General features: G+C 42.5%; 1 protein-coding gene across 1 annotated transcript in view; it reads left to right on the plus strand.

Annotated features, from left to right (window-relative positions):
• Window positions 1-10,508, plus strand: part of LOC122927770 (kielin cysteine rich BMP regulator) — a 138,601-nt gene extending 128,093 nt beyond the window's left edge. The window contains exons 51-55 of the mRNA XM_044279949.1: window positions 1,634-1,745; window positions 1,927-2,028; window positions 5,476-5,640; window positions 5,727-6,021; window positions 8,589-10,508. Coding sequence (XP_044135884.1) covers window positions 1,634-1,745; window positions 1,927-2,028; window positions 5,476-5,640; window positions 5,727-6,021; window positions 8,589-8,806 — 892 coding nt within the window. The 3' untranslated portion in view covers window positions 8,807-10,508. The remainder of the gene's footprint in view (window positions 1-1,633; window positions 1,746-1,926; window positions 2,029-5,475; window positions 5,641-5,726; window positions 6,022-8,588) is intronic.
• Window positions 10,509-26,933: the final 16,425 nt, after the last annotated feature.

The raw sequence follows: 26,933 nt of genomic DNA on the forward strand, positions 1-26,933 counted from the left end.
TCCAGATCCCTTTGTAGCAGTATACTGTCCTTTTCCTTGTTAATTACTTTACACAGTTTAGTGTCCTCTGATATTTTACAAGATCATTAATAAATATATTGAAGAGAATAGGGCCCAATACTGACCCCTGAGGTACTCCACTAGTGACAGTGACTCAATCTGAGTGTGTACTATTAATAACCACCACCCTCTGAGCCAGTTACTTACCCACATACAGACATTTTCTCCCAGTCCAAGCATTCTCATTTTATATACTAACCTTTTATGTGGTACAGTGTCAAATGCTTTGTAGAAGTCCAGATATACGACATCCATTGATTCGCCGCTGCCAAGTCTAGAACTTACCTCCTCATAGAAACTGATTAAATTAGTTTGACATGACCGATCCCTCATGGAGGTACCTACAAACAGTTTACCCACGACAGATGTTAAACTTACCTGCTCTGTTTTTGGACCTTTTTTGAATATTGGCACCACATTTGCTATGCACCAATCCTGTGGAACACTCCCTGTCAGTATAGAGTCCTTAAATATCAGAATTAAGGTTCTGGCTATGACACTACTTAATTCTCTTAGGATATGGGTATGTATGCCATCTGGTGCTGGCGATTTGTCTATTTTAATATTTTTAAGACGCCGCTGTACTTCTTCCTGGGTCAGACAGGGCACTTTTAATGGGGATTTTTTTTTTACCTTCTGCATTTCATCTGACAGTTTATTTTCCTCAGTAAATACAGTGGAGAAAAAAATATTTAATCGCTTTGCTTTCTCCTCATTGCTCGCTGCAACTCCCCCCTCATTACTCTGTAAAACTTCAGATTTATACTTTTTATCATTTATTTAATTGAAGAACATTTTAGGGTTAGTTTTGCTCTCTTTGGAAATTAATCTCCCGATCTCTAGTTAGACTGCTTTTATTTGCTTATAGTTTTTCAGTGCTTCCTTGCTACCCTCCTGTTTTAGTGATTCAAATGCTTTCTTTTTGTCATTTATTGCTATCTTTACAGTTCTATTTATCCACATTGTTTTTTTCTTGTTCCTTAACCTTTTATTCCCATAAGGTATGTACCTCTCACAATTAGATTTTAGGATGCTTTTAAAAATATAGTCGGGACCTGAACCAGTTGGGAAAGGTAATTGTCTTTGGATATTGCCAAGAACCTGTTTCCTTTGAGATATACAGGTTTCAGTTTCCCAGTCTATATCTGGGTAGTTGAAGTCCCCCATAATAACAACCTCATTATGATTTGCTGCCTTGTCTATCTCATTTAGTAGTAGATTTTCAGTGGGCTCTGGTATATTAGGTGGTTTATAATAAACTCCTATTAGTATTTTATTATAGTTTTTTCCTCCATGTATTTGTACCCACAGTGACTCCACATGTTTATGTCCCTCACTTATATCTTCTCAGACTGTGGGCTTTAGACAGGACTTTACCTAAAGGCAGACCCCTCTCCCTCTCTCCGGTTTTTGTGATCTTCCATATCTATGTTTTATCTGTCCTATTAGTGTCAGAAGTTTCTGTCTATATGCCAATTTAAATTTTATCCTGCAGTCATAACTGAATTTCTAATACATACTGTACAGTTTTAATGAAGTGGATAATTCTGTGAGTCTCCTGATATCTTCATAGTATCCATGTGACAAACGATGACCGTGGACAGCGTGGTGTGTCATGGACAAAGGAAGTAACTGTGTTGATTGGTGATGCAGTAGTGCAGCTCCTTCAGGACTGGGTAGTGATGGTAAGTTGTGAGAGGTAAAACATTTAAAGTGAAAAGCCCATGCGGCTGTTTTTCATGCATTTAGTGCCTACGATAGCGCAAATCAACCTAATACTGGTAAATATGTAATGTATTTACAATACCCCTTGACCACCTAATTACTTTTGTGAATCTTTTATTTACTTCCTGTTTGTACCCACAGGTTGACTATCAGACTGTTGAGCTGCCATTCCTAAAAGAGCCATATATTTACATTGAGAGGAAAACAAACACCATTCTGCTAAATAGTAACATTGGAGTGAAGGTACTGAATGAACTGCTTCAATCCACAGGAACTAACAGTAAAAGCACAATGCAATATATATATATATATATATATATGTATATATACAGTGGATATAAAAAGTCTACACACCCGCGTTAAAATGTCAGGTTGCTGCGCTGTAAAAACAAAGAGACAAAGATAAATCATTTTAGAACTTTTTCCACCTTTAATGTGACCTATAAACTGTTCCACTAAATTAATAAACAAAACTGAAATATTTTAGGTGGAGGGAAGTAAACAAAAAAAACTAAAATGATGTGTTTGCATATGTGTGCACACCCTTTTATAACTGGGGATGTAGCTGTGTTTAGAATTATGCAATCACATTCAAAATCATGTTAAATAGGAGTCAGCATACACCTGCCATCATTTAAAGTGCCTCTGATTAACCCCAAATAGAGTTCAGCTGCTCTAGTTGGTCTTTCCTGAAATTTTCGTAGTCGCATCCCACAGCAAAAGCCATAGTCCACAGAGCGCTTCCAAAGCATCAGAGGGATCTCATTGTTAAAAGGTATCAGTCAGGAGAAGGGTACAAAATATTTTCCAAGGCATTAGATAAACCATGGAACACAGTGAAGACAGTCATCATCAAGTGGAGAAAATATGGCACAACAGTGACATTACCAAGAACTGGACGTCCCTCCAAAATTGATGAAAAGATGAGAATAAAACTGGTCTGGGAGGCTACCAAGAGGCCTACAGCAACATTAAAGGAGCTGCAGTAATATCTGGCAAGTACTGGCTGTGTGGTACATGTGACAACAATCTCCCGTATTCTTCATATGTCTGGGCTGTGGGGTAGAGTGGCAAGACGAAAGCCTTTTCTTACGAAGAAAAACATCCAAGCCAGGCTACAATTTGCAAAAACACATCTGAAGCCTCCCAAAAGCATGTGGGAAAAGGTGTTATGGTCTGATGAAACCAAGGTTGAACTTTTTGGCCATAATTCCAAAATATATGTCACCAAAAGAACACCATACCCACAGTGAAGCATGGTGGTGACAGCATCATGCCAAGGGGCTGGAACTGGGGCCTTAGTTAAGCTAGAGGGAATTATGAACAGTTCCAAATACCAGTCAATATTGGCACAAAACCTTCAGGCTTCTGCTAGAAAGGTGAACATGAAGAGGAACTTCATCTTTCAGTATGACAATGACTTAAAGCATACATCCAAATCAATAAAGGAATGGCTTCACCAGAAGAAAATTAAAGTTTTGGAATGGTCCAGCCAGAGCCCAGACCTGAATCTGATTGAAAATCTGAGGGGTGATCTGAAAAGTGCTGTAATAAAATGAAAAGGTGCTTCAACAAAGTATTAGTTTAAGGGTGTGCACACTTATGCAATCATATTATTTTATTTTTATATTTTTTTCTTCCCTCCACCTAAAAGATTTCAGTTTGTTTTTCAATTGAGTTGTACAGTTTATAGGTCACATTAAAGGTGGAAAAAGTTCTGAAATTATTTATCTTTGTCTCTTTTTTACAGCACAGAAACCTGACATTTTAACAGGGGTATGTAGACTTTTTATATCCACTGTGTGTGTATATATATATATATATATATATATATGCAGCACTCAAAATAAAAATGAAGATCACTCTTTATTTACCCTTGTAGCAATGGCGACGTTTCGGCTCTGCACTAGCAAGCTTGAAAAAGGCTCTAGTGCAGAGCCGAAACGTCGCCATTGCCACAAGGGTGAATCTTCATTTTTATTTTGGAGTGCTGCTTTTTTCTCTATTTGTAAATTGCGGGATTGGCTTTTCCCTGTGGGCCATGCACCCATATTCATTTGCAGGCTGTGCCACATATTTTGAAATTCCTATATATACATACCGTATTTTCTGGCATATAAGACGACTGGGCATACAAGATGACCCCCAACTTTTCCATTTAGGGTTTGGGCTATACTCGCCGTATAAGACTACCCCTGAATGTCCAGCCCTCCCTGTCTTTAAAACTATCTTCTCCAGTCCAGGGAACTGACTGGGATCTGTGGATGGCACTGTTATGGGGAGGGGGATCTGTGGATGGCACTGTTATGGGGAGGGGGATCTGTGGATGGCATTGTTATGGGGAGGGGGATCAGTGGATGACACTGCTATGGGGGATCTATGGATGACACTATATAGCATCTTATGCTATATGTGTCATCCACAGACCCCCCCCCCCCTAAACAGTGCCATCCACAGATCCCCCTCCCAATAACAGTGCCATCCACAGATCCCCTCATGACAGTGCCATCCACAGATCCCCTCCCCATAACAGTGCCATCCACAGATCCTTCTCCCAATAACAGTGCCATCCACAGATCCCCCTCCCCATAACAGTGCCATCCACAGATCCCCCTCCCCATAACAGTGCCATCCACAGATTCCCCCCCATGACAGTGCTATTCACAGATCCCCCTCCCCATAACAGTGACATCCACAGACCCCCCTCCCCGACTCTCACGGGAGTACATTTATAAACTGTAATCCGTAACTTTAACTTTAATCAGCGCTCATCTCTTTACTAGAGTATCTTATTCTCAGCTCCGGTAACAGGCAGTGAGGGCGGCGCTCACTCACTGACATCACGTGCCTGCGCAGCCTAGTGGGAGGAGCAGGCATATGACTTCAGTGAGTGAGCGCCACCCGCACTGCCTGTTACCGGAGCTGAGAGTAAGGTACCCTAGTAAAGAGATGAGCGCTGATTAGAGTAAAAGTTACGGATTACAGTTTATAAATGTACTCCTGTGAGTGGCGGGGCCCTGTATATTCTAACCCCCAGGCAAGCGTCCCCGTCACTATGGTAAGAATATACCATTGGATCTGAGTATACCCGGCGCATAAGATGACCCCCGACTTTTGAAAATAATTTCTAGTGCTAGAAAGTCGTCTTATACGCCGGAAAATACAGTATATATATATATATATATATATATATAATATAATATATATTATATAGCACATAATCAGTATAGACCAATATCTCTCAAAATAATAATGACCCCCAATAATGGACCTATAGTTTGCTTCCTCCTCTGGCCTGTGTCATGAGCTGCGTACAGCCTGGTTTAGTCACAATGACGATGAAGCCATTGCACCACCTGTGCCATCCTCTGATAGGTTTCAGTCTTAGTAGCCTATGAAAGTGAACTGTAGTGCAAGGAGACATTGACTCCCATGCCCAACTGCAGTTTTCAACTGTATCACCATCCTGAAGATAGGGATACAGTTGGATGTGGAGAAGCCCTAGCACATCAATGAAACATTGATGGAGGCTAGGGCTGTCCCTCATATCCCCTCACCCTAAGGCACCTCCCTTCCTTGGGGGTACATGTACCACAGCTTGAGAAACAGTGGTATAGATCACAAATTGGTTTTGACGTTGGAATCATGGTGAGGTTGACTAATATTATTCTTTGGGTTCACATCTACTAGGTGCAGTGGAATGGGCGTTCTCACCTAGAAGTAAGTGTTCCAGGAACATATCGTGATCATCTCTGTGGACTGTGTGGAAATTTCAACAACTATCCTCAGGATGATATGCGTGATCGCAGGGGGCAGATCCTTCTATCTGAGGCTGCCTTTGGGAACAGCTGGAGGGTAAGTTTATTTAAACTGATCATAAATAGCTCATGGAAAGTTAGATTTTTTTTGGTATCAGCAACAGTATTGTATGTTGTGTCCAGGTACAAGGTAATGACTCTGCCACTGATTGCTGGGATGGAGAGGATGTGGATCCCTGTAAACAGGCTGGATATCGTGCCAGAAAAGAAGCCAATAGTCGCTGTAAATTGCTGAAGTCCAGTGTGTTTGAGCCATGTCATAGAGTTGTCCCACCAGAGATGTTCTTTGCCTCATGTGTTTATGACCTGTGTGCTTGTGGAGCTGGAGATGAATGCCTTTGTGACGCTTTGGAAGCCTATGCCTCAGAGTGCCGAGAAGCCGGCGTCATCCTACAATGGAGATCTCCAGCGCTGTGTGGTAATCACATTTCAGCTTTCTTTTTTTTTTTTTTTTTTTGACAAAATCATATCCCTAAAATTGACTCATGATAGCATAAGCTTTATTTTAGCTCATTGCCGATAAACTGCCACTGTAAAAAGGTGTCAGAACTCGCCTGATGAATGAGCAAGCTTTCGTTCCTTGAGTGATCTTGTCGTTCAGCCGGTGCTGAAAAGCATTGTTCCTGTACAGCAGATTGTTCTCTTAAAACAACGACCTGCTGCACTGGAAAAATGATTCTCCATGGGGACAAGTGATCACTGTATCAATCGCTTGTACTCATACAGCAGAGGTGATTGCTGCATGTAATGTATCTCCACTGATGATCTGACAGTTATCCAGAGTGTCTGCTTCGTTCCCGATAACCTGCCAGATCATCTGTATGACTTTTGAGATGTCCTATGTGTTTTGTTGCTTTCAGCCTGACCACTGATTTGACAGATGTAGTCCTGATGGTAAAAAGCCACTTTGACTTTCATCTGCCTTTTTGCTTAGCTTGGAATAGGGTGGCACAGAAACCCATCGTTTTAAGTAGTGGTCTGGCCATGCACTTGAGAGTTATATAAATATAGTGATATCCCATGAAAGATATTGGCTGTTCTTGTGGAGATACTGTAGCCATTTTTTTCTTCTAGCCTTCCCAATTTGGCCGCTCTCACTGATGTTAGTTTTGGCACCTGATAACAGTGAGTTGTCGGGTGATCTCCAGCTTTCACTGGAAATGACTAAGGTGACATGTCTAGGGGTCAGCAATGATGAACCCTATAACTGCAAATGCACTTCTGTGAGGACATAACATGTCTTGTTTAAGGCAATGCAAAATAATGCTCCTTCAGGTGGAAGGAAACTTTCTCCAGCACCACATATTGGTGGACCAAATCCTATAAATCACTGGCGGAACTATCGCTTTAATAATTTATGGGCAAAAGCATCGCCTTTGTTGGTCAGGCATAAACTTCCAATAGCTTCTCTCAGTATTATAAAGGACTGTATATGGAGTATATTTCTCAAAATAATAGTCTTTACTAGTGTTGGTCGAGCACCAAAGTGCTCGGGTGCTTGAGTCGGACACCTCAGGACGCTCGGTTGCTCTACCGAGCACCCGAGCACAAAGGAAGTCAATGGGAGAACCCGAGCATTAAACCAGGCACACCCTGCTCTGAAGAGGGAAGGGTGTCTGGTTCATAGGAAAAGGTCAGAAATTCATGGAAACAGCACTGAAATGGTTCGGGGACAGCATGGGGAAGATGTCTGAATGCATCTTGGACTCCCAGGTCACTGCTGGGAATGATGTTGTCCGAGTAGTACACCACTTTTACAAACTGACAATAATACGCACCAAACCGAAGATAAAATCAATTTTAGAGGACAAATTGTTAGGAAACATTCTTTCCTGTATATTTACTTGTATATAAAGTGCAAGTGCTGCCAAATATTACAAGGAAGAGGCACTCCGATACAACCTGTATATCACATAATGGAGGGCCCCATTCACATTGTTGTACACTCATAAAGCCTATGCACGGAAAGGGCTGCCAAAAATTACAAGGAACTGGCGCTTCAATACACCCTTTATTACACATAAAGGAGGGCATCATACACACCCTTGAAAAATTATGATTGATGGCCTGCTGGTGACCCTCAAAAACATTTGGAGCAAGGGCCTGCTGATCTGAACATCTAAAACATTAGGGGCGAGGGCCTGTTGCCGCATTGGTGACTCTAGATAACCTCTGGGCGATTACACGTTGTGTGACGGCGACGATCCATTTGGATGTCCGCCCTATCAACTTTCAATGTTCTTTTCTGCGCCTACCATGGTGATCACGGGTAACGGGCAATCAGGGTTCGATGCCGGAGAGGAAGCCTAAGAAAGGGCTACCACATCCAAATGAGGTAAATGGCGGAAATCTGATTGGCTGTTGTTGCCTTGCCCCCTGATTGATGGCCTGCTGGTGACCCTCTAAAACATTAGGGGCAAGGGCCTGTTGCTGATCTGACCATCTAAAACATTAGGGGTGAGGGCCTCCTGTCGAGCTGACCATCTAAAAAAAATTGTGGGCGAGGGCTTGCTGCCGAGCTGACTATCTAAAAAATGTTGTAAGCGAGGGCCTGCCGCCGAGCTGACCATCTAAAAAAATTAGTGGGCGAGGGCCTGCTGCCAAGCTGACCCTCTAAAAAAAATTTCACTCCCTACACTGTCTCTCCCTTCTGCTTTCCAGCTCTCCCTGACTAAGACAGAGTCGAACATGTGTCATTGGGTGCTATATAGCACCCGATGACGCGTTCAGGCCAGCCAATCACTGTAATGGCAGTAGCCAACATGGCTACAGCATTACAGTGAATGGCAGTACTTACCTGCACGTTTATCGGCTGCATAGCAGCCAAAAAACATGCGGGGAGGAGATTCGAGCATCGTGCTTAAGCACACGCGAGTATGCTCGCCCAACACTAGTTTTTACCAGAAAGCATTGAGAATTGTACTTTTAATGATACTTCTTCTTATATTAACCATATCATTTCTATTCATTTCTTTTCCCATAAAGCTGTTGGCTGTCCCTACGATAGAGGTTATGTGTTTGACGAATGCGGTCCTCCTTGTCCTAAGACTTGCTTTAATAAAGATGTTCCTCTTGGCGTGTTGGAGTCTCACTGCTTTAAACCATGTGTTCCTGGCTGTCAGTGCCCAGCAGGTCTAGTAGAACATGAGTCTCACTGCATCCCTCCAGAATCATGTCCGAAGATCATTCATGGTGGCCTGTGAGATCAAGTGGACCAAATGACAGAAGTCAATGTAAACCAGTATACTTGTCTATCTGTGGAATACAATCTGTTTCAGACTGTTGACTATGTATACGCTACACCGAGTTATGAGATTGCGTCAAATAAATCTCGATCACATAATAACAGAATTATGTTCCTATAGCCTTCAAAATATCACCTTCTGTTTTGTGCTTTTCATCGTTCTTCAGTTGCTTCTTGTGCAAAACCAGCAAAATGAGAATTTCAGATGAAATTGAAGAAATCCCTACAGTAGGACAAATATATCAATCAATTCGTAAGAACTATTGCTTTAACAATGTGACAGATTTGTCTAGTATTCTTTTATGTGCCCAGTGGATGTTGCAGAAGCATTCTTTTGCGGAGGTATTATGAACAGAAGACATTTTATAAGAATACTTCTAATATCAAAGGGGCAAACATATACATGGTTCAATGAAGATGAAGGCATGTTTGAATTGACATTATTGGTACTGCAGATCATAATTCATAATGTATTGCATTTTGTGCATAGTCTGATTATATGAAAGACAAAATTTGACTTTGAGATATTACTGTATTTTTAGCCTGTATGATGCACAAAATGATAAGCGGCCAGGTGTAGATGTAGGAAGGGGAGAAAAAGGCTGCTGTGGGGACAGTTCTTAGGTACAATGTGCAATTATAGTGACAAATATAGTTTCCAGTTTTCACCGTGATGCAACCTTTACCGTGCTGACAAAAGCTTGTCATAGGGCTATCAAATATGAGACAATTATCAGCTGACATCACAGATCACTGTACTGCAATTATCTGCTTATCTATACATAGAGGTGTTATATTTCCCAATAAAACGAAATATACCGTAATAAAGGGAACAAATGAAATGCTTTTATTTTCCAGTTGGATTGAATGAACCCATTACTGAGTTATTAACCCAATCACTGCAGGCATGCCTATCAAGTTATATGTGCTTTACACCTGAAAGATGTTGTCCAAGCTAAATCAAAACTCCTGTAAATGGTCTAAAATAGCAAAAAAGGAGAGATAATCCCCCCCCCCCCCCCCTCTTACGGCTTTTCGTGCTGCACTCCAGTCCTCCACTGTTTGTTTTGCTGGCTGCAACAGTGATTTTCTGTGATGTTCTGCACACCACATCGCCGCAGCGGCCAATCACTGGCCTCAGCAGTCATGTCCTGTGCGCACAGAAGATCACTGCTGCAGCCAGGAAGATGATGTCAGTGGTGCAGAACCAGACAGCAATGCTGGAAGCAGCAAAATACTGTAACCTCTAGCAGTGCATTGCTGAACAACATTAGGGTTTTTTGAGTACCGTAAATCATTCCAACTTACAGAACTGTTGAGGGTAAACAAGTTACATTAACTATCATACCACATACTGAGGATAGTGCATCAATATCAGGAGCCTAGAAAACCCCTTTAACTATTAACTACTGCCCTGGAAATTGAGAGGATATTGGTATCGCCTGTAATGACACTGGCATCAGGGCCATCATTAGTCATGTTAGAGGAACATAGGCTGGATCCTGCTGCTCACTGTTTTCTTCTATTGATGTGAACCACTGTTTTTATACATATATATTTATATATTCACTTTTTATTACTGTATTCTGAGGAGTACGCCATGTCTGATATATTTATTGTTTTGTATGCTATAAAAAATAAAGATCGTTTTTAGTTCTGTTTTTATCACGTTATTGTCATTTTGTTTTTTACCTGCTTAGAATAGAAACTCACCCGTTACTAGACCTGGCCATACAATTGATAGCTGTCGGCTAAACGCTTTTCTGACAGACAGCTACTGCTCTTCATTCTCCTGACATCATCTGTCGGTGTGCTTGCCCAACAATAATCTAATGTATATGGGGGACATAAAGGCATTCTCCAGGAATTAATAAATTACTAAAAAATACTTAAAGGGAATGTGTCATCTGAAAATGACCTACTATTTAAATTGTGTTTTTTTTGTTTAACATATTTTTAAAGAATTTTTGGTGATGTTATTTTTAATTTTCCATGTCACTATATTTAAACAAAAAACATAAAATTCTGTTGTTTTCCCACTGGCCAGTGGCCACTAACCCTAATAATAGGTGCCACTTCTTGGTCTGTACCGATCACTGTACTGCAATTATCTGCTTATCTATACATAGAGGTGTTATCATTACAGACATAATTAGAATGACAGATAAGTCAGGATCCACTATTTACAGTAGGTGTCAGAGCTTATCTATTCTATCCTTGTACAATGACCTCTGCACAGGTCACAGAGCATGCCTAGAAGACTCTCCCATAGAAGTCAGTGAGATCCCCTCCTGACCATTGTGTCTATGGCCCATGGGGCTGCCGTAAAGCAATTTCCTTAAAGCTTTCTAAATGCTGCCCCTATAATAATGTTCAGAAAATAAAATAAAAAAATATGCAATCAGAAAATAACTACAGATTAGAAACATTTATGTTGACACATTTCCTTTAAATATTACTTTATTATAAATATATTCCCAAATATTTTTATTAGGCTACTTTCACACTGACGTTTTGGTTTCCATTTGTGAGAACCGTTCAGTGATCTCACAAGCGCTCCAAAATGGATCAGTTTTGACCTTAATGCATTCTGAATGGATAAGGATCCGCTCAAAATGCATCAGTTTGGCTCCCCTCCACCTCCAAAATGGAATGGAGGGGAGCCAAACTGATCTGTCCTGATCAGTTGCAAACGGATCCGTCCTGACACACAATGTAAGTCAATGGGGACGAATCTGTTTTCACTGACACAATATGGCCATTTTTTTTTTTGTCACCTCACATCACAAAAATTGCAACACCAAGCGATCAAAAAGGCGTATGCTCCCCAAAATAGTACCAATCAAACCGTCACCTCCTCCCGGAAAAAATTAGATCCTACCTAAGACAATCGGTCTAAAAATAAAAAAAGAACTATGACTCTCAGACAATGGAGACCCTAAAATGTTTTTTTTTGCTTCAAAACTGCTATTATTGTGTTAAAGTGAAATAAATAAATAAGTTGACATATTAGGTATTGCCGCATCCTTAACAATTTTCTCTATAAAAATATCACATGACTTAACCCCTCAGGTAAACACCGTAAAAATAAAAAAATAAAAACAGTGCCAAAAAAAGCAATTTTTGTCACCTAACATTACATAAAGTGCGACACCAAGCGATCAAAAAGGCATATGCCCTTCAAAATAGTACCAATCAAACCATCACCTCATCCAGCAAAAAATTTGATCCTTATTAAGACAATCAGTCAAAAAATTAAAAAGCTATGGCTCTCAGACTATAGAGACACTAAATCATTTTTTTGTTTCAAAATGTTATTATTGTGTAAAACTTAAATAGACAAGAAAAAGTATACATAATCGGTATTACCACATCCGTAATTATCTGCTCAATAAAAATGTCACATGACCTAACCCCTCAGGTGAATGTTGTAAAAATAAATAAATAAAAACTGTGCTAAAACAACCAATTTTTTGGGTCATCTTGCGACATAAAGTGTAATAATGAATAATAAAAAAATCATATGTACCCAAAAATAGTACCAATAAAAACATCAAGTCTTCCTGCAAAAAACGAGCCCCTGCACAAGACAATCAGCATAATAAATAAAAAAAAAGGCATTCAGAAAATGGAGACACAAAAACATAATTAAAGAAAATGCTTTATTATGTAAAACTGAAACAAACAAAGTAGGCATATTTGATATCATTGCATCTGTAACAACCTGCTCTATAAAAATAGCACATAATCTAACCTATCAGATTATTGTTGGAAAAAATAAAAAATAAAAACTGTGCCTCACAAAAAACGTAATATAGTAATTAAAAATCATATGTACCCCAAAATAGTCAATAAAACTGGCACCTTTTCCCGTAGTTTTCAAAATGGGGTCACTTTTTGGGAGTTTCTACTGTAAGGGTGCATCAGGGGGGCTTCAAATGGGCCATGGCATCTAAAAACCAGTCCAGCAAAATCTGCCTTCCAAAAACCATATCGCGCTTCATTTCTTCAGCGCCCTGCCATGTGCCCTTACATTAGTTTACCACCACATATGGGGTGTTTCTATAAACCGCAGAATCAGGGTAATAAATTGTTTTGTTTGGCTGTTAACCCTCGATGTGTTAAAGAAAAAAATTGATTGAAATGAAAAATCTGCCAAAAAAATAAAATTTAGAAATGTAATCTCCATTTTCCTTTAATTCTTGTAGAACACCTAAAGGGTTAACAAAGTTTGTGAAATCACTAGGATAAACAATACTGGGCACTCTCTCTATAAGTAGAACCATGCGAAAAACAGGTATATAGGGTGATAAATTATTTATTATCATATACAATTTATATAAAGATTACATTCAATTTATTGCTTAAAAATATGGATATATAAAATATTGGCTTAAAATACCCAATTAATACATATAAAACATATACGATATTTTTATAGATACAACGGTTTTATATAGATACGACGGTTTTATATGTTTTATATGTATTAATTGGGTATTTTAAGCCAATATTTTATATATCCATATTTTTGAGCAATAAATTGAATGTAATCTTTATATAAATTGTATATGATAATAAATAATTTATCACCCTATATACCTGTTTTTCGCATGGTTCTACTTATAGAGAGAGTGCCCAGTATTGTTTATTCTAGTATTTTAATTTGTCAGAGGAGGGGCGAATCCTCTTTACTGTGAGCACCTCCGCCCGTGGTCGCATTCACTCCTGTGCGTCTCATACAAATTATATATATTAAAGTTTGTGAAATCAGTTTTGAGTAACTTGAGGGGTGTAGTTTCTACAACGGGGCCATTTAAGCCCCACAAAGTGACTTTATACCTGAACTGGTCCTTAAAAAGTGGGTTTTGGAAATTTTCTTCAAAATTTGAAGAATTGCTTCTAAAATTCTAAGCCTTCTAACATCCTAAAAAAAAAAAAATATGACATTTACAAAATGATGCCAACATAAAGTAGACATATGGGGAATGTTAAGTAATAAATATTTTATGAGGTATCACTTTCTGTTTTAAAAGCATAGAAATAGAAATTTTGAAAATTGCAAATTTTTCTACATTTTTGGTAAATTTGGGATTTTTCATAAATAAAGGTGAAATATATTGACTCAAATGCAGGAGCGTAATGATAGCGGTCGAGAGGGTGTGACCGCGACTGGGCCCGGCGGGGGGAGGGGGCCCGCTGCACTCACATGTAATGGGAGCTCTCTGACAGGGCCCAGAATGAAGTACGGTGACAATGCCGGGCCCCGTCAGAGAGCTCTTCAAATATGTATAATATGCGCCGCGGGCGCAGAGGCAAAGGGGGACTCACGCATTCACCCGGAAGTTCTTGTCACTGCCAGACTGTTGTCTCCAGAATGAAGCAGGGAGTCCTTTCCGCTCACTGCTTCACTTTTTTTTCCTGAGCCCCGATGCTCCCCATGCAGGCCGCACAAGGCGCTGCTGGCAGTGGGAGGAGCGCTGAAAGCCTGGGAATCAGCTTCCAGCACAGCCAGCAGCGCGATGTGAGTGTGGGAGCACTTTATCAGGGAAGAAGGTAAGTATGTGGGCATAACTACTATAAGGGGGCACATATGAAGGCATAACTACTGTGAGGGGGCACATAATCTTACATTACTACTATAAGGGGGCACATAACTGGGCATAACTACTGTGAGAGGGCACATAATCTGGCATAACTACTGTGAGGGGGCACATATCTGGCCATAACCACTGTGAGGGGGCACATATCTGGCATAACTACTGTGAGGGGGCACATATCTGGGCATTACTAGTGTGAGGGGGCACATATCTGGGCATAACTACTTTGAGGGGGCACATAATCTGACATAACTACTGTAAGGGGGCACATATCTGGCATAGCTACTGTTAGGGGGAACATATCTCGGCATATCTACTGTGAGGGGGCACATAACTGGCCAGAACTATTGTGAGGGGCACATATTTGGCCATAACTACTGTGAGGGGGCACATATCTGGGCACTACTACTGTGAGGGGGCACATATTTGGGCATTACTACTGTGAGGGGTACATATCTGGCATAACTACTGTGAGGGGACACAAAAGTGGGCATAACTACTGTGACAGGAACAAAGGAACTACTGTGGGTATAGCTGCTGTGAGTGGCCACAAGGAGGACATAACTTTTGTGAAGGGGCCAAAAGGTGGGCTTAATTACTGTGAGGGGCCACAATGTGGGCATTAGTAATGTGTGGTAGCACTTAGGGGAAATGTCCCAGATTACCCTGCTATACATCGGCATGGCCCAGTCTTACAGGACCAGCACAGCGCCCCCTGCTGGTGATTTCACAGGGGCAGTCACCATCCCTTCTGTATGTGATTATTCTGTTTTTCTCTATCACTACAGGAACCTTATTCCGGATCCAGTGGACATCACGCCAACGCCAGCGACACTCTGAATGAGGTAGGACCAGATTTTATTAGTTAGGACTGGGTAAGTGTAGCCATGCATTGGGCTTAGTGTAAAAAAGAATTGCCACCTCTTTGTATGAATTGGGGGGGGGGGCCCAATACCAAGTTTGCACTGGGGCCCATAATACTCTAGTTACTCCACTCAAATAATTTATGACTATCATGAAGTACAATGTGTCACGAGAAAAAAATATCTCAGAATGGCCTGGATAAATGAAACTGTTCCAAAGTTATTACCACATAAAGTGACACATGTCAGATTTGCAAAAAATGGCCTGGGCAGGAGGGCGAAAACTGGCCTGGGGTAGAAGGGGTTAAGCAAACACCTTCAATTGATTTTCAATGAATTTTGTTTCAAGATATAAATGGAGAAACTGACTTTCAAAGGTGGAATTCTACTTTAAATACAAACCAAAAAAGACAGGGTGGCATTAGCAGGAGGTGCTCAAACCCACATGCAGTCGTGCATATATATAGGGGAGCAAATCCTGCACTTGTGGCCCGTTGCTAATGGCGATCCCCAGCAAAATGCATACGGTGGAGGATGCCCGCGGCGAACCACAAGTACCACAATAGACATCTCACACAAGGTAACAAGTGCGGATGTAATAATCAATATAACAATATAACAAAACAACAACAAATACAGGTGCACTCTGCAGTCTCACTAAACCCTCAAACTGATTTTAAAATTGAGAGATTAGTCAACATGTCCTACGTGGTGCCCGGGCTTAGACATGTTCTACACCGTAGGACATGTTGACTAATCTCTCAATTTTAAAATCAGTTTGAGGGTTTAGTGAGATTGCAGAGTGCACCTGTATTTGTTGTTGTTTTGTTATATTGGAATTCTACTTTAAACCAGGAGTGTTCTGCTGAATTTCTATTCCACTAAGATGGTCCATGTGATAAAATGGTATCACACCAGATGTCGTACGTGTTGTTGGGTTTGCATGTGCCATTTGAGACCCATACAGTGGGCAGATGAGTTAAACCCCTAATGTAATGCCTCAGTCTATACTGACTGACATGTAGAGCAGCTCTTTATTGCACTGCTCCACTAGAACATTCTGGCTCATGAAGCGGAGAAATACTTATGTTAATTAAAAGACTAATACTGTAATGCTCCTATGGTGAGAGTATCAATGAGATAAAAAGGATTCAGTTTCTCGGCTCAGAGACACCACTGAATAATTCAGCGGCACAATAAGGAAACAGGTAGGAAGAACGCTTCTATACAGGTAGAAAGACAGCTGAAAGGAGACAGTAAGCCAGAGGAAAGCTGCAAAGGGAGAAAAGAGGCAAATACATCAAAATGTCTTCTTAGTGGGAACACAAATGTATCTGGGAAGAGCCTGGGAGGAAAGAGGCACAGAAAACAAACTGCTACCAATGACAGGTGAGTGTGGGCCCCTACAGCGTGACTGTGTATCTTAGGCTATGTTCACATCCCCAGTATTGATCTCGGTTGTTCTGCTCTGTCTTAGGAGCAGAACAACGAAAATAACGGAAGTTCCGGATGCAGCAAATAACTGAAACCAACGGGACCTGACAGACCACATTGACTATAATAGGGTCTCTCAGGGAACCCAGCACTTTACTGGACGATATAGGTGCACTATTTTGTCTTGCTTTTTGATGGAATCTGCTATTGTAGCCTCCGATGCAGGATGTGCCACATTGTCATTATAATATATGCTGTCAAACAGAAAACACACAAAGTTAACATCTCTGATTGTGAGAACAAAAACATTAGAAATTAAATTCTTCTTTAGGATAAGTTTTATTGGTTTATTTGGTGTAAGGCAAAATTAATCTTATACTATTCCTCTACATTTAACATACATTGCAAAGTGCGTCATTTATCATGCTATATGAGGCGTATTTCAGGCACAGATATCGGCGCAATCGTTAGTTGCACCACTATCTACGACTTCACCCCGCTCACGTCAGGTCTAAAATTGTGGGCGGAAAAGCGGCCCGTCTCATAACCTTATCTACACCTGTTTCAGGCGTAGAAAACTTTCTAAATGTAAGACAGCTTGGAAGCTGTTTTACATTTAGAACTGGCACTGGATGCACCGAAGTTCTGGAGAGGCTGGCATAACTTAAAGGCTATGTACACCTTTGGAGGCAATTTTTGTTTATTATTGCATTTTTCTCATTTTGGCTAAATATATTTTCAATTGACCTTTATGAAAAATATTGAGTCGTTCTGTCACAAAGGGTTAACTGTTTTTCTAGCTGGTGACTGGTACTTTCACTTTGTGCTGGTCATCTAGTAAACTTTATATCTAAACTACTAAGAGGTCATAAACACTTATTTAGGCCACATTATTATCAGTAAGATAAGAACTGAGCTATAATGAGTGTTTATAATGTCAGAGGAGCAGAGAGAAGGAGCCCGTCTGCTCCCCAAGTGACAGATAATACAGAAAATCCACAGGCTGCTAGTAGAGCATTCTCAGTTCTGTGCATAAAAAAGGAAGCCATATTTCTTTTTAACAAAGACCAAATGAAAAAAAGATTTTTGGCAGAAAAATGAATAAAATGCAATAATAAACAAAAATTTTCCCCTAAGATGTACATAGCCTTTAACCACCTAACTGTTTTGCTGGAGCCCAGCTCCCGTTGTGGGAAAAGCACTTAACTGCTCAGTTCGGGCAGAAAGTGGAGGGTGGGGGGCTGTGTTAGCTGCTGATATCTCATGAATGGTAGCAGCAGTGGCGTAGCGTGGGTTGCCAGCAGCCAGGGCAAGCCAAGTATTGCACCCCCCCATCCTGTGTCCACGCCCCTTTTTACAGATAATGCAGTAGATGTCACTTGCAGTCATACATAACACCACAGATAACACGGTGATGACTCTCTGTGTACAGATAATGTAGTAGATGGGTGTGAGGCCCCAGAATTCAGAACACTCACAGTGTGACCTGAAGTCTGGGGCCAGGCTGCTCCAGTGTGGGCCAAATTCTATATCCACCCTCCCATCACTACAGAACATACAGGGTAATACAGCACCCCATACCTCTTGCATACAGTGACGACTCCTTTGATGTAGACGTTCTCTTTCCTCATTTTCTACTTTTAGACCAGACCACCAGTTTTCAGCCTATTCTCGTCTCTGCAGTTTGGCAAACAAAATCATCCTGTCTTTTTGCTGATGACACAAAGATATGTAACAGGGTTGATGTTCCTGGAGGGAAACGCCAAATGGAAAAGGATTTAGGAAAACTAGAAGAATGGTCAGAACTCTGGCAACTGAAATTTAATGTGGATAAGTGCAAGATAATGCACCTGGGGCGTAAAAACCCAAGGGCAGAATATAGAATATTCGACACAGTCCTGACCTCAGTATCTGAGGAAAGGGATTTAGGAGTAATTATTTCAGAAGACTTAAAGGTGGGAAGACAATGTAATAAAGCAGCACGAAATGCAAGCAGAATGCTTGGATGTATAGGGAGAGGTATAAGCAGTAGAAAGAGTGAAGTGCTTATGCCGCTGTACAGAACACTGGTGAGACCTCACTTGGAGTATTGTGCACAGTACTGGAGGCCATATCTCCAGAAGGATATAGATACTCTAGAGAGAGTTCAGAGAAGAGCTACTAAACTGGTCCATGGATTGCAGGATAAAACTTACCAGGAAAGGTTAAAAGACCTTAATATGTATAGCTTGGAAGAAAGAAGAGACCGAGGGGATATGATAGAAACTTTTAAATACATAAAGGGAATCAACTCGGTAAAGGAGGAGAGCATATTTAAAAGAAGAAAAACTACCACAAGAGGACACAGTTTTAAATTAGAGGGGCAAAGGTTTAAAAGTAATATAAGGAAGTATTACTTTACTGAGAGGGTAGTGGATGCATGGAATAGCCTTCCTGCAGAAGTGGTAGCTGCAAATACAGTGAAGGAGTTTAAGCATGCATGGGATAGGCATAAGGCCATCCTTCATATAAGATAGGGCCGGGGCTATTCATAGGATTCAGATATATTGGGCAGACTAGATGGGCCAAATGGTTCTTATCTGCCGACACATTCTATGTTTCTATGTTTCTATCCTACCACCCCAAATACTGTGCCGCTGTGCTCGCCAATACTATATTGCAGAAACAGATAAACCCCCTGATAATACTAGTGCCCAATAGATAATGCCCCCTTCAATAATTATTGGCACACACTGCCCTAAAATAACTGTATATAGTGCCCCTGACACTAATAGTGTAAACATAACGTCCCCCAAAAATAATTGTGGTAAGCGGATACTGTGCCAAGGTGCCCCCATAGTAATAGTGCTCCCAAAAGTTCCACCAATAGGAATAATTCACTGCTAGAGTACACATGGTAGTAATAGTGCTCCTACAGTGCCCCCAACATGTCCCCACTGTGCCCCAGAAGTAATAATGCTCCCATAGTGCCCATACTAGTATTTATGTTCAAAACTTAACATTTAATTTTTTGGTCAATCTAAAATTATGGACAACAGAGGAGGAGCCTCTATACAAAACAAAATTTAACAAGACAGCCCTGCGGGCAAAATGGTACATATAAAGACAGTGTGACCAGAGGTTTGGAAATAAGCAGGAACGTTCTCACCCGGTTGTTGATCAGGATGTCTCATGGGGGAGACTGGGGGTGAAGAACGGTCCTTGGATGCTTCTCGTTCACACACAGAAGATAGGTGAGCCCCTTCAGAAATGGTTGGTGGCGGGGTGGTTAGCCCTAGGCAACCCTAAGAAGGGGGGCAGGGGCTAGTATGCCCTACCTATCTACACGGGGACTTACCCCGCAAGGAGCGTCCCCGTCCGGATACCTGTCCCTGTGGGGACAGAAACCCTAGTAGTCCCTAAAAGATGCTCCCTACGTGTCACGTTTCAGTTCGTTCACAGAAAATCATCAGGGGAGATAAATGGTGCACACAGGGCTATGGATTGGGCCTGTGCGACCAAAGAGACAAAGTAATACAAAAAAGGGTATTTTTTAAGACATGGGTCAGAGGCCTGAAAAAGTGTGAAGCCAGTCAGGCTAAGACACACAGGGCATGACCGCATTAAGTGTGTTAGTCAATATAGATACACCAGTGGGTGCCAGCTATGGAGTAACACTAAGCCACAGGGACGATTAATCCAAGGGCAGGCTGTCAGCAGAGTGTACTCACCACTCTGTGTCTTAAGTACGCTCCGATACCGCCGGGTTCCCCTGCCGCTTCCTACTTCCGGGCACGTGACTAGATGAACAGGGTGTCACGTGCCCGGTGGAACGCAGGAGGTGAGCGTGCGTTTCACCCAGACGCGGCCAGTGGAGCGCGTCGCCGGAGGATGACGTCGCACAGCATGCGATGAATCACATGACCAGGAACTGGTCACGGGGCGCGCCGGGCCGAAAGGAAACGCCCACTATCCCTGTGCCGAGCAGGAAGCAAGAGATGTATTGGCAAGTGGCGGATCGGAGTGTGGGCAAAGTAATTGGGCACAATAATTAATTGTCACAATTAGATGCCAGGTGGATCCAAGATTCTAAGGATCCGTGGTAACAATTCATATATATGAAATAAGTGAACTAGACTCTTAGAGGCAGATTCAAATGTACATGGGCCAAAGGAGCAGTATAATTGGCCCAGCGAGGGAGGAGAGAAAATACATATTGGGGTAATCAAATAAAACAGCTAAAATTAAGCTGTTCATTTAATCCCATGGGGGCCACTGTCTTTAAATAGTAAATCCAGCGCAATTCGCGCTGCAATATGGCACGGTCCCAGTCTCCTCCACGTTTGGGGGGTGGAACGCGATCAATGCCCATCACAGTGCGGGCTTTCCCATTGTGTTGACGGTGAACATGATTGGCGACCGGAGTGTCTTTGGCTTTGGTTATGTCACCAAGATGTTCACCGACACGTCTGCGCAGTTCCCGGATAGTTTTTCCTACATATCCCTTGCCGCATTCACACGACAGGAGATAAATAACACCACGGCTCCTGCAGTTGATGAAATGGTGTATGTGATATGTCTTCCCTGTGACCGTGCTACTGAAATCTTTACCGGTTTTTAGATAGGGACAGGCAATACACCCACTGCATCTGAAGCATCCCTTAATATCAGATTTGAGCCAGGCTGAACCTGACACGGAGGGTGGGGGTATGAATTCGCTCGACACTAATGTGTCGCGGAGACTCCGTCCTCGGCGATAAGTGACGCAAGGATAGTCCCCCACCACTTCTTTCAAATCGGGGTCTAGTTGAAGAATACCCCAATTTTTTTGAAAGATGCGTCTGACTTCCCCAGCGGCCCTGTCAAAGGTCATAATGGGGCGAATGATGTTGGAAGATGGCGTGGTGCAGGATTTAGGAACAAGGAGGGATGTTCTATCTGAGTGTAATGCGAACTCAAATGCTCTCCTTAGGACCTTGTCGGGATAGCCACGTTGACGGAACCTAGTACGTAAGTCGGCAGCTTGTCTGACAAATTCTCTTTTTGTGGAGCAATTGCGCCTAATTCTGAGATATTGCCCCTTGGGAATACCTCGCCTAAGTGGGAGGGGATGACTGCTCTCCCACCTAAGCAAGGTATTGGTGGACGTCGGTTTACGGTAGATCGACGTCTCCAGAGCGCCAGCAGGTGTATGGGAGATGAGGACATCAAGAAATGGTAACGTGGTGCCCCCGACCTCACAGGTGAAGTGCATGCCGATCTGGTTGTCATTGAACATCTTCACCAGCGAACGGAACGAAGCACCGTTCCCGTTCCAAATGATGAAGATGTTGTCAATGTACCGCGCCCACAAGCCAATCTGGTCCAAGAGAATGGAACATTCATCCCTAAAGACCAGGGTCTCTTCCCACCAGCCCAGGAACAAATTGGCATACGACGGGGCACAAGAACACCCCATCGCGGTGCCCCTGAGCTGGTGGTAGAGTCTCCCATTAAAAGAGAAGACATTGGTGGTCAAGGTAAACTCAAGAAGGGAGAGGACAAAATGGCTGTGGGCGCGGTACTGACAACCACGAGTATTGAGAAAATGCTCAACTGCCTTCACTCCTAGGTTGTGAGGAATGTTGGAGTAGAGGGCCTCCACGTCGATATTTGTCAAGAGGCTCGTGTTATCAACGTGAATGCCCTCTAGTTGTTTGAGCAGATGTGTGGTGTCTCGAGTGTAGGACGGTAGCGAAGTCACAAAAGGTGCCAATACACGGTCCACATAGATCCCTACATTTTGGGATAGGTTCCCTACCCCAGATACAATGGGGCGCCCTTTCAGGGGACGTGTTCCCTTGTGGAGTTTGGGCAGACAGTAAAATGTCGCCAAGCGTGGATGAGTGGGCAACATGAATCTATATTCGTCCTCGGAGATAATAGACGCAGTTTTAGCTTCATCAAGAATGCTTTTCAATTCCAGTCTATATCTATTTGTTGGATTTGCAGAAAGAACCTCGTACGTGGATGAATCCCTCAGCAGGGCCTCGCACATATCCGTGTATTGTCTGTGGTCCATGACAACCGTATTGCCCCCTTTATCGGAGGGCTTGATCACTATAGAGTGGTCAGTCTCCAGACTAGCTACGGCGGTGGCATGGGCCCGGTCAATATTGGAATGGAAGGTGGGACGTAGATTCTCAATCTCTTGCGAGACCGTGCTGAAGAAGACATCCACGCACGACAACTCACCCAGATTGGGAGGCATCCTATTACTTTTAAGTTTAAGATTAGTAAACGGTCCCTGGCCCTCTAATTTGTCAAATTCTCCGTCTAATCCGTAAAGCAGGCGGACGTCCGCTAGAATATCCAGTGGTATGCCTAACTCACGGCACTGTTTTTTATCCTGGAGTTTGTGGAATTTATGCCAGCGGAGCTTCCTGACAAATAGATTAAGATCTTTAAATGTTTCAAACAAGTTGAAAGAGGGGGTGGGAACAAAAGAAAGGCCTAATTGCAAGACCTCTATCTCAGTGGAACTAAAATTACGGGATGAGAGGTTAACTACCTGGGGACCTCTGGGTTCGGAGGTTGTTGCAGGCGGTTCCGTAATGGGTATGTCTGTTGCGGGGTTGGTGGACCTTGGTGTTGGCCTGTCCCTCCTAAAAAACGAGGGCTAGGGGTACCTTGATATTGCCCCCGTCCTCGTGAATTCCCCCTCTGACGCCCACGTCGGTTACCTCCCCGTGATGGAGGTCTTGGACCCTTAAATGAATTATCAGAGTCTGAGCAGTCGGTGTCGGTGGATGACTGTTCAGTTAAGGCTCCTGTAGGTTCCCTCCTATTAGCAATGGAGGAATAGACTCTATTATCTTTGAAATCGGCCAGGTCCCTCACAAACTGCCGATGCTTGCGTTCCTTCAGGTGGTACTGGTATTTTTCAAGAAGGTTCTGGAGTTGTTTTTCCTTATTCGCAAACTCGGCTTCCTGTGAGAACGTTCCTGCTTATTTCTTGTTAAATTTTGTTTTGTATAGAGGCTCCTCCTCTGTTGTCCATAATTTTAGATTGACCAAAAATTAAATGTTAAGTTTTATCCCTCTGTCCTACGGGATTAGTACTTTTGCTACATAATTTTGGGATTTAGTGGGCCTGTTTGACATACCTGGCCCTATAGTTAATTCTTAGTATTTATGTTCCCCATAGACCCCCAGTAGTAATAAAGCCCATCATAATGCCCCCAGTAGTATTAATTCTCCTTATAATGTGCCAGTGCAAAAAATACCCCCTTTTAATGCCCCCAGTTGAGGTAATGTCCACATAGTAGGTAATTTTGAAAAGAGTGGTCTCGGATTCAGATATAGATCCTCTTTAAAAACTGCTTCTTTATTGAAACATCAAATAGACAGGATAGACAGCCACTTGATACACAGAATCAACGTTGACGCGTTTCGGGTACTAGACCCTTAGTCGTAACGATGTTGCACAGTGAGACACCCCAATATAAAGGAGTTTAGTGTCCGTCCCTCCAAACATTCTAGAGGGGGGGGGGGCATCAACCCCATTGGTTGTCTCACTGTGTGTCACACCCTACATTCAACCTCCTCATTACAGGGTTAATGTGTTACACACTGTGCTGAAGCTCTGCATACAATTTAACCCCTAGGGAACTTTAGTCCCGTTCTCCTGATTAATTAAAAGAAAAAAAGGGGGAGAAAGAGAGAAACCGCACAGTGTGAACAACATACCTCATATAACATATAAAAACATATCGGGAGCACGATTCGAAAGTTTAGGAATCGACTCCTGGAGCATCTGAACTATATTAACAATCCGAATGCACTGAACATCTCCAATGCAGCGAGACATTTTATACAAATGCATGCCCGTCAAGTAAGGAGCTTTAAAGCCTTTGCAATAGAGAGGGTTTTTGCCCCTAAGAGAGGGGGTGACCATCGCAAAAAACTCCTCCTACGAGAGGCGTTTTGGATTTTTAGACTCAATACTAGAGTTCCAACTGGCCTCAATCTGAAAAAAGAACAGATGTACATTTATCAGTAATAGTAATTAAAATTCAGTGTATCTATATTTTTTTGCTGCAGTACAAATGGGAATTGTGTTGCAATCCTTTAAGTCGGAAATATACAGGAGGATATCGGGTCATATTGGTGTTGAAAAGTATGTTTTTATATGTTATATGAGGTATGGTGTTCACACTGTGCGGTTTCTCTCTTTCTCCCCTTTTTTTTCTTTTAATTAATCATGAGAACGGGACTAAAGTTCCCTAGGGGTTAAATTGTATGCAGAGCTTCAGCACAGTGTGTAACACATTAACCCTGTAATGAGGAGGTTGAATGTAGGGTGTGACACACAGTGAGACAACCAATGGGGTTGATGCCCCCCCCCCTCTAGAATGTTTGGAGGGACGGACACTAAACTCCTTTATATTGGGGTGTCTCACTGTGCAACATCGTTACGACTAAGGGTCTAGTACCCGAAACGCGTCAACGTTGATTCTGTGTATCAAGTGGCTGTCTATCCTGTCTATTTGATGTTTCAATAAAGAAGCAGTTTTTAAAGAGGATCTATATCTGAATCCGAGACCACTCTTTTCAAAATTACCTGCAGCCTGCAATGGGGCCACACCCCCAGGGTTTCTGGAGTCGGGAATATGCATGACCGGGAAGGTGAGCTGGACTAAGTGTTTTTCTATAATGTCCACATAGTGCCCTAATAGTGTGCCAGTATAAAATACCCCTATATAGTGCCCCAAGTAAATGCACCCATAGTGCTCCTCTCCGCCCTTCCTCCTAGTGCCCCCCATAATGTACCAGTATAAAATGCCCCATATATAGTGCCCCAGTAGATGCCCTCAGTGTCGCCCATAATTTGCAAGTATAAAATACTCCTTCTTAGTGCCCCCCATAGATGAGCCCAGGGCCGGACTGGGTATGAAAACCAGCCCTGGAAAAAATTACATACCAGCCCCATAGCATTGTGTAATTATACCAGCAGTCCAGCACAACGTCATTTTCTTGTTTACCCGCATGGCATCCACTCGTGTTAAAGAGCCCTAAGCCCAATGCATGGCTTCACTCACCCAGTCCTAATAAAATCTGGTCATTCCTCATCCAGGGTGTCAATGGTGTAATAGTCCATTGGATCCAGAACAAGGTCCCTGTGGGGATAGAGAAAAAAAGAATAATCACATAAGGAAGAGATGGTGACTGCCCCTGTGAAATCACCAGCAGGAGGCGCTGTGCTGGTCCTGTAAGACTAAACCATGCCAATGTATAGCAGGGAAATCTAGGACATTTCCCCTAAGTGCTACCACTGTACTAATGCCCATTGCCCACATTGTGGCCCCTCACAGTACTAATAACCACCTTGTGGCCCCTAACAGTAATTAAGCCCATCTTGTGGTCCCTTCACAAAAGTTATGTCCTTCTTGTGGCCCCTCACAGCAGTTATGTCCACCATTGTTCCTGTCACAGTAGTTATGCCCAGATATGTGCCCCTCACAGTAGTTATGCCAGATATGTGCCCCTCACAGTAGTTATGCCAGATATGTGCCCCCTCACTGTAGTTATGCCCAGATATGTGCCCCCTCACAGTAGTTATGCCCAGATATGTGCCCCACAGTAGTTATGACAGATATGTGCCTCCCCCACAGTAGTTATGCCAGATATGTGCCCCAGGGCTGGTGCAAGGATTTTTGCCACCCTAGCCACCCTAGGCAAAAGAAACGCCTCCCCATGTGACATCACAATGCCCCACCCATATGATCTGCCATATGAACAAACGTCAGTGCTGCAGTGCCACCGTGTTTACATTCAAAAGCCTGCAGGTACAGGCTATAAAGACCAGAGCCACTACATTAAGCTGCAGTGATTCTGGGGACTATAGTGTCCCTTTAATGTGAGGTAAATTAGAGATTAGTGCCACGAATAATATACTAGATTGCCTCCTTACAAACAGATGATGATGATGATGGGCTCTAGGTGCAGTCTGGCTCCACTGGTCTTGTGTAGAACAGGCTCTCTGGAGGCTGTTTGTAACTGTGGTCACAAAAATCTATGTTCTGGGAGAACAGGAAGCAGCTCCATTTTTTGGGGCCCTTTACACAGCTCAAGGTCTGGGCCCCAGGGCCTGACGGTGAGTTTGCCCATAAGGCCCACCCATAAGTCCACCTACATGTTCCACCCATGAGTTTGTTCACACTGGGGGAAG

Source organism: Bufo gargarizans, chromosome 2, assembly GCF_014858855.1.
Source record: "Bufo gargarizans isolate SCDJY-AF-19 chromosome 2, ASM1485885v1, whole genome shotgun sequence".
In the NCBI taxonomy this organism is placed as follows: Eukaryota; Metazoa; Chordata; class Amphibia; order Anura; family Bufonidae; genus Bufo; species Bufo gargarizans.